Source organism: Tachypleus tridentatus, chromosome 13 (assembly GCF_004210375.1).
Source record: "Tachypleus tridentatus isolate NWPU-2018 chromosome 13, ASM421037v1, whole genome shotgun sequence".
Lineage (NCBI taxonomy): Eukaryota > Metazoa > Arthropoda > Merostomata > Xiphosura > Limulidae > Tachypleus > Tachypleus tridentatus.
The window spans coordinates 162,136,345-162,152,440 of record NC_134837.1 but is presented as its reverse complement, the minus strand read 5'-3'; the positions used below and the strand labels follow the sequence as shown (position 1 = coordinate 162,152,440).

At 33.8% G+C, this 16,096-nt stretch overlaps 1 protein-coding gene across 7 annotated transcripts in view; it reads left to right on the top strand.

Moving 5' to 3' along the window:
- The window catches only part of LOC143240696 (nuclear transcription factor Y subunit beta-like), a 71,116-nt gene extending 66,388 nt beyond the window's left edge, over positions 1-4,728 (top strand). For all 7 annotated transcript variants that reach the window (XM_076483567.1, XM_076483566.1, XM_076483568.1 and 4 more), the window contains one exon: positions 2,674-4,728. In XM_076483567.1, the coding sequence (XP_076339682.1) occupies positions 2,674-2,700 (27 nt within the window). In that variant the 3' untranslated portion in view covers positions 2,701-4,728. The remainder of the gene's footprint in view (positions 1-2,673) is intronic.
- The last annotated feature ends 11,368 nt before the right edge of the window (positions 4,729-16,096 follow it).

The following is a 16,096-nucleotide window of genomic DNA, read 5'->3' as shown; positions in this document are numbered from 1 at the left end:
TTCTGTTGGATAAGGATTGTCATCACATCTTCCTAGTTTCCTTTCTGCAAGTCTATCGTTTCCCCTCTCTCTTGTTGCTCACTTCTATCATCTGTTACAGGAGGTTGTGCAGGCTGGCATATAGACTAATCCTCACACTTTTGTTACATATTACCTGTTCATTTCTTCTTTGTCTGGCTTTGCTTTTGATCACCATCCTCCATATCCATTACTGTTTCAGACTGTGTGGACTCATGGACTATCATGAGTAAAACAATGTTGGTACAGCTGTCTATCCATTAGGTCATAGATGAATAAACCTGATTTTTAAAAAATAGGGTTTCCTGGTCTCTTGTTGCACTGTCATAAGGTGTTGCATTTCTTTCTGCTCTCCAGTGCATGTACCTTCCTATCCCTCTTCTTGTATTGGAGAACAGGAGTCTTTTTTACTATACACTTTTTTTTTTTTTTTTTTTACTGCTGGGTTGGTAGATCATGGAGGGCTTCTTCTTGAGTGTGACTACTTTCACTCAGTAGAGAGCAGGGTAGTGGTGTTCTGTTAGTGTATATGGTGTGTACTCTGCTCTTACCACATATGCCCCTAGTGGCACACCAGTATGTCTGCAGACTCACACCACTAAAAGCTGGGTTTTGATACCCATGGTGGGCAGAGCACAGCTTTGCACTTAATTCCAAACATGCTTACCACAGACTGGATGAAAAAATGCTGATGCTGCCTGGTTTTAGACTGGACTAATCTGCCAACTACAGTTCATCCCTCTGACTGACTTCCTATATCCTTGTGCCACCCAGATGTTGGTTCCTTGATGGTCTAATGTTGGATCAGTGCAGGACCAGCTAATACAGGTTTTCTAACTTTTGGTTGTTAGGGGTGTTGTCATTCTTTTGCTATGGACTGGATAAAAAATTCCTGATACCACCTGGTTTTGGACTGAAGGTGATCCACTGCCTTTGTTTCCTTCCCATTCCTTCTGTTATTATGCTTTTAGGTTCCTTGGTGGCCTGGCACTGGTTGTATACTAGGTCTGCATATGTGTCCTACCAATGTAGCTGAAATGGAAGTTAGCTTCTCTTTCTGCTTCCTGGTATATATTCCTTATTGGACTTGATTCCTGTCTGCATTTTTACTGTATGCAAAGAGTATATTCTGGTACAGATGAGGTGCAGTCTTCCACAGGTGTTCCCCTATATTTTCGTGATTTAAGGTATCACCCTCCATAAGCTCTTTTCAGTAACCTTCCAAAGGGGGTTCATCTTGGTAACTTTTGCACCAGTCCTCCCATGGTTTTAGTGTGAGCTTCTAGGTATTATGTGAGAGAGAGGTAAGGTGTTATTTTGGAAGGTAACATTTTCCAACATGTATTTTCCCATAGATACTTACCTCTGCTTACACTTCCTATCTATCTTACCCACTTTCAGTGCTTCTTTTCTTGCTTAATCTCTGAGTGATGATGGTGCTATACAGTATAGAGAGAGATAGCTGGGCTAGGAGGGTTTGTTGCATTCCTGTTGATGAGGTTGTTGCATACTACAATGTAGCTATACCATGTGTAAAACATGTGAGGATTGGTGAGAGTCTCAAGATTACTGGCAAGTGAAGATTCTTCATATAGAGGGCAGAACAAATTGAGGAAATTTATTGTGTGAGTGGAAGTAATTATTTATCAGAAATACATTTTCTGTGTTGAAAAATGTTATCATTATTTTACTTAGTATCAGCCAGAAAAGAAATACTGTATATTTCTAAACATAGGTCTTTAAAATCTTGCTATTCCCTCATAGAAAAATGTAACTTATTTATTCTGTTGTATTATTTATGTGTAACATGAACTATTAATATATTTAAGAACTATTAACAGCATGTAATATCCATCTGTCTGTAAAATATTTTCTTTTAATAAATAGAATATCTGCATTTTGTTATTGTTTCTTATTCATTAACATGCTTTGCAGAGATGTTCATCATAATAAGAAACAAGTAGGAACAAATGGTTGAAAAACTTCATTTAAAAAAAATAAAACGTGATGTGCTAATAATTTACGATTTTTTTCTTTTAATACTGTGGAAAGAAATATGCTCACTTTGTAAATGGTCACTTAATATAGATATACAAAATTCCATTAAATAATTGTAGAACTTAGAATGTAGTATAATATTGTTTTTATCTAACATATATAGTAGAAGTCATGTTTTTAGTTCCATCTAAAGCTTTCTTGTGACATCGATTAATCTGTGTGACCAATTGATAATTATATACTACAAAACATTTCAGATATTTGTATAAACAGCAGAATATTTGTACTATTCCATTTGTTTTTGTAGTACTATTTGAATGAGTTGAGCTTGAGTGTAAAGATTTTGGATGTTACATTCGTTTTGTTTCATAGCTAAAACATCAATGGTTTATTCAGAGAAATGTAATGATAAAATGGATAGCAAACATTTATGTAAAAATGAATTAAAATTTTATATGAAGATTAGGAATGAAGAAGCCATCTGTACTTTTTTAATTTACCTCTAAGTATTATATTAATGTAAAAACGATTTGATAGTCTTCATAAAACTAAATAAAATTTCAAAGATGTTCTGAGTGAAACTTTTTTTGTTATCACTTCATAAGTTGTTTATTATTGTAAAGAAGGATATATGTTGTATTTCTACTGTTTTTACAGGTACACCAACAGATACAGTTTGGATGATAAAGCAATAAAGTATTGTTATTTTTATAACAAGTGCTAACAGATTATTATATCAACCCAGTTTTGTGGATTTTACAAGCTCTTCTCTCTAATCATTGACATATTATCTGGAGTTGACTGTAAAAAATAATTCATTCTCCATTATATATTTCTGCAAAGGGCATTTGAGTAGTGAGTTGATGAGAAATTTTGAAAGAGGTAACTTTCATTCATATGAAATTATAGTATAATGTGGTGTTCTATAAAATACAAGGTTTTTTTTGTATTTTATATTTATTATATGATCTGCCATAAAATCTTAACATTTGTGAATTTGAAAAAACTGTTTTGTATAAGAATTTCTGGTTTATAAAACTATTTCAGACTATAGAATAGTCTTGTACTAGAATTATTAAATGTACAGAATGGGCTTAAGTAGTTCTAATAAGTTTCTAAGCTTGATTTAATTTTTAAATTTAATTACTGTATAGATGTGCATATCGTATGTTTAAAATTTTGAAGTGTAATTTTTAATGTAGTAATGCCATAGATTATGGTTTATTGTTTAGAATTCATTGAGCATACAGCTACTGTAGCAAACTGTCAAGTATATAGAATTGTTTTTGATATGTATATATAGTTACATGTCAACAGAAACAAAATGATTTTATAGATAGAACTCCTGTATAAGAGGTTTATAAAATAAATGAAAATTACCAACTTTTTGTTTTCTGGAAATGTTTTGTTAGATGAGAATTGTGAATTATCTTCAATTACTACATTGTGCATTGATAATTTAAAAGAGCAAAGCTAAGGTAATACTTTGAGAATTTTTATGCTGACTAAATTAATGAACTAAATAAAGAGAGGGAAAAGTGAGGAAAATTATGATTGATTGTCATTACTCTATTTCTTTGTATAGATGAAATGCTTGGTTATATTTGATTAAAAGGAATGAAATGTTTTATATTAGTGTACTTAAGAAATAAGATTTAGTAACAGTGTATGATGTTCTAAATATTAATTTTGAAAGTTTCTTAAATAAATAAATTGAGGGAATGGGTTATCTAAACTTTAAGTTTTGAGATATTGGGTGAGATTCAAGAGCAATGGATTTATGATGGGGAAAACAAAGTTTAATAAAGGTAGTTGATAAAACACTAAATATTTTATTTACATGTTTGAATGTCTTGAAATAACTTATTCCATCTTCAATGTAATATGAAAATCATTTTTGGAAGATGATTGATTATTGACTAAAGCTATAATGTCACAATCACTTGTTTACTTAGGTTTTAGAAGTGGTACACAGAAGAACAAAACAAAAACAAAGGATTATAGATATATTGCACAACAGTTGAGCTTAAATGTGAAAAGGTGGAACAATTTTAGATCTAAAGAGCTTTGTGTTGTAAACCATCTGGTGGTCTTTAGCTATGATTAAGCTTTCTTTAATGTAGTATTCAAGGTATGAATATTCTGTGGTAATGACAGAGAAATAATTAAGTGGGATATATGGACCTCTGATTTCAGAATATGAATGAATGGATGAGTGCCTGGGTTTGGATAGTGGATGGTTAACTCTGTTAGATACTCCCAAATTGACACAGACTGGTGTTTAAGTTGCATTTTGCTTTACCAGTGGATCTGGCCTAACAGTCACTACACATTTATTTATACATGAACCCTGAATGTAAAAGTTTAGGTTGTTGATCTTTATATTAAAATAAGTTTTTAATGTGTATACTATATCTGTCTATCAGTCTGAGCTGAATTTGAGGGTAGAAGTTTTTTGTTAGAAAGAAGAGTTTTTTTGTTTTTGTTAGTTTGTAGGGATTGTGAACCCATAAAAGGAAGAGAAATAATGAGGGGAAATATAGGGATGGTGTGCATATATTGGCTGGTGGTTGGAATTTGTTGTTTAAGAAATTGCATGTAATTTTTTTAGAAAATCAGCTGGATAACCATTATTTCACATGTTTATGTAGAAAGGTAGTTTCTTCCTGTAGAATGTAATAAAGAAAAAATAAAAATTGCATTGAACAATGACATGACCAGATTATGTTTAAAGAGGTTGGAATAAAACAAAACAAAAACTGATGTAAAACCCAGTCAGAGTTATTTTATGATGAACAGAGGGAGAAGTTTATTTTTGATAATCTTAATGTCAAGAAATGGTTATAGGATTATTTTTCTTGAGTGTGGATGTGAAGGTGATATTGGGGTGTTGGAAATTAAAGTAAGAAAGTAACTAAGAAGCATAATTTGATTGTTGAAACAGTAAGAAAGTATCATCTATATAGCATTTTTAAAGGACAGGCATGAATTCATGATAGCATAGAAAATTGTTGGCTATCATTAGATTCAGCTGGGGTCTATGGCAGTTCCATCTTCCTGGTTATAAACATGTCATTAAAGAGGAAATGGTTTAACTTTGTGGAGAGGACAGGAATATCCAATAATTGTTTATTGCTCAATGTCAGGAGGAGGGGAAAGATCTATGATTAAATTTAAAGTTTCATCAAGCTAAATGTTGGAATAGAGAGATTCACTAGTTTGTTTTATTTATACCAAATGTGAATCACTTTGACATTTCAATGGTATTTAGTCTTGGGAATGTAAGAAATAAAAAGTCATTTTGTCTTAAAATTGTTTAAAGTTTGTTCACATCGTTGAATATTTAAGGATAGTTTTTTTGGTTTTTTTTTAGCAAACCATGAAAATAAATCACTTTATTATGATTTACTCTTAATATGTTTAGTAATTTAGGAAATGTAAAACTGGTTATAGTGTTTTATAATGTTAATGTGCGAGGACATTACAACCAAACTTTAAGGTAAAAGACTCCTTCATGTGATAATTATGAAGATGATAAAGTTGGTTTAATGTATTACCCCATGGTGTAACTTTGTGTTTAATTTCAAACTACTAATATTAACATAAATGCATCCCTTCATTGATTTAATTATGAAAATGGAAAAACAGAAGTACTATATGTTAAGAACAGCATTGTAGACATTTGTTGTTATGTCCCTATGTGGTATGCATACTGCATTTAGTAGTTTGTATATCTTTACCCTTAAATTGTAAATGGAATTTTTACTTTAAGGAACTTGAACCTTTGGAGACCAGAGTAATGCGATGAACAGAATCTCTCTAAGTCCACATGGACACATTTTCAATAATATGTAAAGGTCTTATTAAAAGGTTTCTTTATAAACATTTATTTTTAAACTAAACGACATTAATGTTGAAGTTTTTTATCATTGAATATGAAAAATAACATGAAAATCTGTGTATCCTGACATGATACCGAAAGCATTTCCTCACTTACACACATAAATATACCAGGTCCTGACTAAATAAGTAAATTGCCTTGGAAAAACTTCAAAACGAGTGAACAATTAAGATGAAATCATGTATCATGCAGTATAAGTTAAAGAAATAGGTTTTTACATGTGTGATATGTGTCTTAATTTTCATAGTTACTTACATCAAGTAATTAAATTCCCAAGTAAAATGTTAAGTATAAATACTAGTTGATTTGATCATTACATTTTTTGTCGGATATAATTTTGTATGGTCTCCAAAATAACTACATATTTATTATGTCCGATGCTTAAATATTCAAATACAATATTATACCGTCAACAATTTGACTAAAGACACCTTGTGAGAATTTCATGAATCAAGTACACTTGTTTTATGTTGAAATAGAACTACGTATGGTGGAAATTAACTTTAAAGTATTCGTTCATAATTACGTTCGCTACCTTGAAACCTATTAATTTGGTCAATGCAATGATAGATGGTGCAACATGTACTTCATAATTATATTTTACAAGTTACGAAGTATATTAATTGCATCAATTTACTTTTCTATAAATATCACTTAGAAATTTGAATTAAAAAATATTAAATCTTAATTGACAGTTAGGGGAATGGAATAACGATCACAATGGTCCAGAAGAAATATTAAAAATAATGCAGGATAATTGTTTTAAATTAATATATCTATATATTTCTGCTAGTTAGATTAAATCAAAATCTTACGTCGAGTTTACTTAATTCGCATTCAATCGCCCTACTTTTTTTTTTTGCGATGATGCTGTCAGAAGTTGAGATTTTAAGTGTATTTGAACATTCAGAAAGTTATACCAAGCCTGTAAAGTCTCGCTGATATGCTTAAAAATAGTTTTAAATATATACTTAGGTATGTTGTATAATATGTTAAAATATAGTTTATAAAAATATTCCTTTTCCACACCTCAAACAATAGCTTTTAATAACTAGAATAGCAGCGTTTTTTTTAATTATAAAATCATGAGAAAACTAAAATATTACCATCAGATGGTTGAGTTAATTAAAAATATTTGGCTATAAAGAAGCAAACTTTAGTGTTTGTTTATTTACAGAAAATTATCGTTTTCATTTTGTAAGCTCTCTTTTTTTTTTTTGTTTGCTTGTTTTGAATTTCGCACAAAGCTACTCGAGGGCTATCTCCGCTAACCATCCATAATTTAGCAGTGTAAGACTAGAGGGAAGTCCACTCACCGCCGACTTTGTGTTTCTCTTTTACCAACGAATAGTAGGATTGACCGTAACATTATAACTCCCCCACGGCTGAAAGGACGAGCATGTTTGGTGTGACGGGGATTCAAACCTGCGATTCTCGGATTACGCGACAGGTGCCTTAACCACCTGGCCATTCTAAGAAAGCATTAAAAACATTGACTAAGAATACAGTTTAACAAATAATGGTTTCTCACCATCAAGTGTTAATTATCAATTATGTATCCCGGGCGGCTGGTATGGTATTTTACCAAAATAAAGCAGAGAGCAACGTTTCAACCCTCTTAGGTCATCTGCAGGTTAACAAAACTGTTGTTTATCAATTAGCCCGAGAGATGGCGATAGGTATGTGTAAATATAATGTTGCAACGAATAAACGCCGAAAACTGGTGATCAATCATTGAATATCAATAGCTCTAAGATTTGTAGTAAAATACGTAAAGGTTATGTGACTTTTAGGCCTAAGATTATGTAGAAGCCTCTGGAAGTGATGGTAATTCTTAAAGAACATGTAATATAAATATAAATGTGGTGACTTTGATTTACATTTTTAATATTAGCATTCAAACTCTTCATAATATACATAACTTCGACATTCTAATAATCGGTATTTTTGCAATAATGAAACTTTCTTTATTAACTTTTACCTTTGAAGAGTCCCACGATGTGCCAATGGCAAGTTTCGGATATACAACTAAAACGAGAAGTTCAATTCCCATTGATAGACCTGACTGATACCCCGATATGGCTTTGTTATAAAAAAATGCACGCCTTTAAAGCAGTATATTACCCAGTACAGAAGTGAATAAGTCGCCGAAAGATTCGTTGAGTAGCATACTTTTAAATTTCAAATCTGATCTTTATATGACACAAGAACAAAACGGCCATGTTAGAGACCTTTAAGATTCTGTTATTGGTGCCTCTGATTTTGAAATGCTAATTAGAAGAAATGCAGTCAGTCAAAAGCACCCACCGCCTCATTATATTTATTTTTTCGGTTTTGAACAGGTTGACTATAAATTTTTTAACTCAACCACAATTGAAAATTAGGGGCGTGTTCAATAGTATTATGTCGTGGACATTGGACCTTCCGATATTCAATCCTACACGTTAATCACTCAGTCATTCCTGGCCTCGTTTAGTAGTACAAAGGAAATTTGAATTCAGTATTATGTATATTATTAGAACACGTATGATTCCGAGAAGATGAAAACGACTTATTCAAGTTTAGGTATTTAAGTGTTTCTTATGGTAGTAAGAAAAAACAAACAAACTTGTCAGTAATCATTAATATTTAATTTGAATTTTGCCCAAAGCTACACGAGGGCTATCTATGATAACCATAGCTAATTAAAGAGAGAAATACCAGAAAGGAAGACAACTAGTCATCTTCATCCACTATCAATTCTTGAGCTATTTTACTAACGAATGAAGGAATTGACAGTCGTTATTATAACTCTCACACGGCTAAAGGATGAACATGTTTGATGAGACGGAGATTCAAACCCTTAGATTCCGACTCGTGGGCCCTAACCACCTGGCAACGCATTAATATTTGAATACAGCTATCTTTGTGTAAAAGTAACGCTTTTAGTGAAGGACTTAACATGTGTTAGAGCAGTGCATAGTATTACATTGTAAATAAGCTTTGACCTGTGTTAAAGGCAATACATAATATTGCATAAGACAATCCAACTTAGAGCAACTGTGTATTTATTACCAACTTGGAAAGAAGTTTAATTCGTACTGTAACTATATTAATTTCGGTTTGGAAACGGACTTTATCCGAAACCACCTTTCGACAGCAAACTGCACATACACTGCTGGCCAAAATCTTAAGGCCAATGAACATAAAGAAGAAATATGCATTTTGCATTGGTAGACTCAACCACTTATTTGAGTAGAGCTTTGAAAGATGAAAATAAGAAAAGGAAAAATAAAAAACTTTTTTAGCATTTAACAGGGAAAATGGGAACACTATGAAATTAGCCTAAATACTAGCTGGTCAAAAGTTTAAGACCATACCAAAAAGAAATCCTAAACAGGGTAGGAAAGGCCCAACAAGAGGTCTCAGTTGTGAGTTGCACGGCTGTCATTGCGAATAATTGCAAACGTTCGCTTTGGCATGGTCAATATAAGCGTTTGCAGAAGGCTGGCTGGAATGCTATTCTAAGTAGTGAAGATGGCTTCACGAATATCATGCACTGTTTGGAATTGATGTCGATTTCTAAAGACTTCCCTTGCCATCCACCTCCAAACATTTTCAATGGGGTTCAGTTCAGGTGAACACGCTGGATGGCCCAAAAGAATCACGTTATTCGCCATGAAAAAGTCCTTTGTCCTGCGGGCATTGTGGATTGCAGCGTTGTCATGCTGAAAGATCCAGTCATTTTCACACAAGCGATGACCTTCAGTCAATAAGGATGCTCTTTCCAACATGCCAATGTAGCCAGCTGCTGTTTGACGCCCCTGTATAATTTGAATCTCCATTGTTCCATGGAAGGAGAAAGCACTCCAGATCACGATGGAACTTCCTCCACTGTGTCGTGTAGAAAATATCTCCGGTGAGATATCCTTATCGTGCCAGTAACGTTGGAATCCATCTGGACCATCTAGGTTAATTTTTTTCTCGTCAGAGAACAAAACCTTTGTCCACTTTTCTACGTCTCATGTTTGGTGCTTCACAACAAAGTTGAACCGGCGAAATTTTCTTAGGCCGACCACTTGAAATTCTCGTTCTGTATCCCTCAGGGTCTTTTAAGAAATTTGCAACAGCAGTTTTACTACGCCCAATTTCACCAGTGATGATACATTGAGAGAGACCTTGCTTTTGCAGCTCGACAGTTCTACCACGTTCAAACTCTGTAAACTTTTGAGCCTTTGCCATGTGTTTACCCAATGTAACACAGGAGATGTCAGTGGGAAATGTTGACAACTAATGCTTGAACACAAATGACTAAATTTGTTACGTGTTTACCGATTAACGCTTCGATTCAGTATGGTCTTAAACTTTTGACCAGCTAGTATTTAGGCTAATTTCATAGTGTTCACATTTTCCCTGTTAAAGGCTAAAAAGTTTTTTATTATTATTTTCCCTTTTCTTATTTTCATCTTTCGAAGCTCTACCCAAATAAGTGTGTGTGTTTGTTTTTGAATTTCGCACAAAGCTACTCGAGGGCTATCTGTGCTAGCCGTCCCTAATTTAGCAGTGTAAAACTAGAGGGAAGGCAACTAGTCATCACCACCCACCGCCAACTCTTGGACTACTCTTTTTACCAACGAATAGTGGGATTGATCGTAACATTATAACGCCCCCACGGCTGATAGGGCGAGCATGTTTGGCGCGACTCGGGCGCGAACCCGGGACCCTCGGATTACGAAGCGCACGCCTTAACGCGCTTGGCCATGCCAAGCCCTACCATAAAATATCTCTAGTGCGTAATAAAAGTGGTAGTCAATCCCTTAGTATGATTAGTTGGCTGTATGATGCTGGTGACAGTCTGCTTTATCTCTGGTCAGTAGGTCAAAATTGGGGACGTCAGCATATAACCTTGGTAGCTTTACCATAAATAAAACTACAGTTAAGTTTCATTTCAAGTATTGTGGGGATGTGCATATAAATTAAATTCGAATTTATCATAAAACTTAGATATAAGGTGTACGCCAGAAATACCTAACATCTTTAGGACGTGCCATATGAGAAAGGTATCTTGTTATCTTACTGTAAAGTACTAATGTGGTGAATTACATACATACATTTAATCTTTCAACTGCGGTTGACGTCATATTATGACAGCATGTTGCGCACAATATTTTTAGTGGCCCACCGCATACATTCGCGAATCTTTGCGCGTACGGTGGTAGGTAGATTTACGCAAGCCGAAAACGAAGGGTTAAATGGCAAAAAGTTATCGTCTACTGGAAGTGTAGCAAATCTAGACCAGTCTACACTGAACGTGTGAACGCTCATTAGTGTGACAAACTTGGTAGTACAACATTTAAAAATATTCACGACAACTAAAAGTTTTATGAAGCGAGATAAATCTTTACTTGTTAGGATTGAAAAAATAAATTTCCATAACTGTTCTTTATAACCAATCATAGTAACTTTATTTATCAGTGCAATCAAACATCTGTGTTGTTAATAAGTGTAGAAACTTCAGAAGGGCAGAGACAAACCACATGTCATGTCCAGTTTGTCTTGAGTCAAACTGACTCAATACCTGTTGGTATTTAAAGCGTGACGATAGGTCGTGAATTTAATAGAGTGGTGATATTCATTTTAAGAGTTTGGAAGTAATAGCCACACATTGGTCTAGAGGCAGGCAAGAAAATAATTCGACCGTGATTGTGCTGGTGTAGTTTTGTTCTGTTTGTGAAGTGTTTGCATATGTGATTACCCGTGGATTTTAAGAAACCATAAATTAAAATGTTCCAAAAGGCATAGCAAAATATTTGGGACAGAAGTTCAACATGTTTTTACAATACGGTAATACCTTTTGCCACAAAGTATCTGAGACCAATACTTGGTTCCAAAATAATATCGTTTTGGAATTATTTGTTCAAAGTCTATATTTACCATTTACAGACTCAAAAGTAAATATGGAAAGTAGCTGTTGCGTTCTAATATTGAACAAAAACTATCCGATCCGTAACTGTTTACTGGCTAAAGACTGTCGGGAAATTCTGTTGTAAACAATTCTACTTGCAACAAAAAACACATGACTATGACGTTTAATCGCGTGGTTTGAATTTCTCGGAAAGCTACACGAGGGCTATCTGCGCTACCCGCCCCTAATTTAGCAGTGTAAGACTGGAGAGAAGGCAGCTAGTCATCACCACCCACCGTCAACTCTTGGGCTACTTTTTTACCAACGAATAATGGGATTGATTGTCACATCTAACGTCCCCACGGATGAAAAGGTGAGCATGTTTGGTATGACGGGGATTCGAGCCCGCGCCCCTCGGATTACGAGTTGAGTGCCTTAACCACCTGGCCATGCCGGTCTTAATCACGCGTAAAAGGTCTACAAATTAGATTTCTGTTTAAATTGTAGCTTTTCAAATAATTCATAATTTACATATACATTAATAGAAATGCAATGTTGTACTTGGAATATTTTTTTCCGAAAGTTACAAACAGTGTAGAGTCTTCCTATAAAAAAGTTTCAAAGTAAGCAAAGACAGCAGAGATATGATTTAAATTATTTTTTTTGTCACGACAATTGAATTAGTTACAGATATCATCTTTGATCTTTGAGAAAAATGAAAGTGGTGTTATAAAATGTATTGGGTTTACGTGTGGGCATTACTAAAGTACCCAATGTTTTCATCAAAATATTTTATCTCATGAAATTGACTTCAGGAAGGAGTATTTATTTGAGTTAATTATTTTTATTTAATTGTTGTTGTTTTTTAGCCCTTTTAGGTTAACCGTAACCTTTTTTAACTATCCAGATGATGGATCAATTTGGTATTATTATAAGGTATAGTTTCTGTAATAAAAATGCGCAATGGGAATGTTAGGCTGAAAACCATCAAAATGTCTAATATTTACATCAGTTAAACAATCTGCACCGGATAAAGAATTAGTTATAAGTATATTCATATATGGCCTGGCATGGCCAAGCGCGTAAGGCGTGCGACTCGTAATCCGAGGGTCGCGGGTTCGCGCCAAACATGCTCGCCCTCCAAGCCGTGGGGGCGTTATTAGTGACGGTCAATCCCACTATTCGTTGGTAAAAGAGTAGCCCAACAGTTGGGGGTGGGTGGTGATGACTAACTGTCTTCCCTCTAGTCTTACACTGCTAAATTAGGGACGGCTCGGTGCAGTAGGCTAACAACCTACTCACTTAAATACTTGTTGAAGAATACCCAAGCGATTGCGGCCCTATGTTCCTGGATGGAATCTAATGGTGATAATTAACTAACTATATTCATATATAAATTCTTAAAAGTATATTATCCTACGATTATTAATCGAGATATGCATGAGATTAAAATAAAACGAAACTAGGCTAATACAAGTACAAAAGCTAGTTTTGTTATTACCATAAAGAGATTGGAAGGAATTATAATATATAAGCGTATTTTACCAACCATATGCTAACCCTTACTACAAAATCGGTGAAGAACAACTTATTTATTAGAATAATTTTTACCAACCATATGCTAACCCTTACTATTAAATTGGTGAAGAACAACATATATCACATTTGCATATTGTATTAATAGGATCACGAATAAAAGTCGAATGGCAAACTACAGTACTTAGTTTCACCAAAAACATAACTTCGCTATAATTTTAACTATTGAAAACTATCACTACCTAACCATGAACAGATTAATGTTGAAATTTAAAGAGTCAAAATTATTAACAATTTCTTGTTCAGTGATTACTTTGAAAGTAAGAGTCTTCATAATTTACAAAAATAAGTCAAACCAAAAAGCCCTCCGCTAGTACAGCGGTAAGTCTACGGATTTACAACTCTAAAAACAGCAGTTCGATTCTCCTCGTTGTGACTGCCAAAAGAAAACACAAACGTAAACCAAACAGATGACACTCTTTTGACTACCGTGTTTTTTTTTGTGAAGAGACCTATCTTTAATTAATACTTACACAAACTGACAGTAAACATTCGCACTAACACAATTAATGAATGTTTGTAAATAAAAGCTATTAATTTGACGTTGCTTACATAAGCAGACGATCTACACATTTGTGGCTTGAATACCGTCGGTGAATATGCTAGCCTTTTCAGCAGTGGGGGTGTTATAATGTTACGGTCAACACCACTCTTCTTTTGTAGGTGGTGTTGATTAGTTACCTTACTTTTAGTTAAAAACATAAAAATTAGGGACGACTAGCGCAAATAGACCTAAAGTATCTTTGCTCGAAATTTGACAAAAGCGACAAATATCTTACCGTCAGATTTATATTTAGTAATCAGGATCAAAGTTAAATCCAGATATAAGATTGCAAAACGTTTAATAATAATCGATTGCTCTAGTGTATACAGTTAATTAGCTTGAATATGTTATGTGACGGAGTAGCGTTTCTCACAATTTAATATTAGAAGTGTATATGAAACACAAATTATTTAAGGATTTACAATGATAAAATCAGGAATTCGATTCCCCTTGGTGGAAAAAAAAGCAAAGAAACATAATATGTTGAGAGACCTAGGAAACAATACATTTAGTTTGGAATTTACCAAGGAGCTTTATATCTTGTTATCATCTTATTTTTATTGCTTAAAGTTGATGTAAAACTTGAGAAGACCTTTCGAAAAATCTTTCTAAATAAACAGATGTCAGAGTTAAAATTGAGTGTTTGTTTGTTTTTGAATTTCGCACAAAATTACACGAGGGCTATCTGCGTTAGCCGTCCCTAATTTAGTAGTGTAAGACTAGAGGGAAGGCAGCTAGTCATCACCATTCACTGCTAACTCTTGGGCTACTCTTTCACCAACGAATAGATTGACCGTCACTTATAACGCCACCACAGCTGAAAGGGCGAGCATGTGTGGTGTGACGGGGATTTGAACGAAAATCTAATGTTGTTTTATTGATAATAGGTGTGTGGTAGAAAACAAAAAATGCGTCATGATTTGCAGATGAAGTAGCTACATTTTTCTATTTAAATATATTACTGAGGGTCAGAACAGATATCTGATTCTTAACACCCATGAAGGTAAAATCTGCGTTTATCACTACTAAACTATTGTGTTCTATGCATTAAAATACACGTTACATTATATAGTGTTAGAACATAAAAAGTAACCTTTTTGAGCACGTTATATTTCATTATTTTAGTGTGTTTCATATGTTGAAAATGTATTTCAAACTATCGGAACAGAAATAGGCTTTTTTATAACGCATATTCTTTTAGAATATGTTATGTACCACTTTTAAAACGTTATATTTTAAACTTTTAAAACATGTTACCTTTCACACATTTAGAGTATGAAATGTGTTTTAGTTTCAAAACATTACACGAGCAATACCAATTATCTTTCCTAAATGCTAATTTGATCCTATACCATTAGACATTACACGACACGTATTCCAATGAGTGACGTAACCACCAATTACCAAGTGACGTGTGCCTTAATTAAAAGCTATAATAAATCGTTCAAATCGCTCTCAACTAGCAACAAGCACCTTGTTAGTCTTGTTGCCAGCTGTTTGCAATCTAAACTGTCCAAAGATGAATTTGCAAGAAAACCGTGCAATTGAATTTTCAATGGGCTTAGCTTGTGAAGGGTTGGGTGTAATTTTGGATCACGAACACAAAGAAATAGGCAAGAATTGCTCCTTTAAATAAAGCTATCGACACCTAGACATAAGGTGTTAATGGAACTGAAAGTTTAAGCTTTTCCTCCCTTTCCCGAGGGGGAAAGATGAAGGTGTTACTGCTCACGCACTAGTTTTGTATTTTCAGAACAATGTACATGGGTATGGAGTATTAGAGACACTTCATTCGATTGTGGTAGTGCTACAACAGTCTTGGACATAGCTATAATCATAACACAAAAGCATTTAAAATTTTGAGCTGACAAATTACAAACGCTCTGTCAATTATATCTTCGTCAATGTCCGCTACAACTAGCAATTAAGTTTATGGCATATGTTCGTTTTGTACAAAGCATTACAACAAATTATTTGCGAAAGCGTGTTTAGAGTAGAAGGAAAATATAACTGTTGACTCACGCAAGTTGCAACTTTGATACTAGTAGAAATCGTAACACCCAGGTTTGTATATCAGTAAAGAATTATGCTTTATCTTTTCAATTTACGATTAATGCTACTTTCATGTTAAACCATTCATATGTTTAGGGTTTGG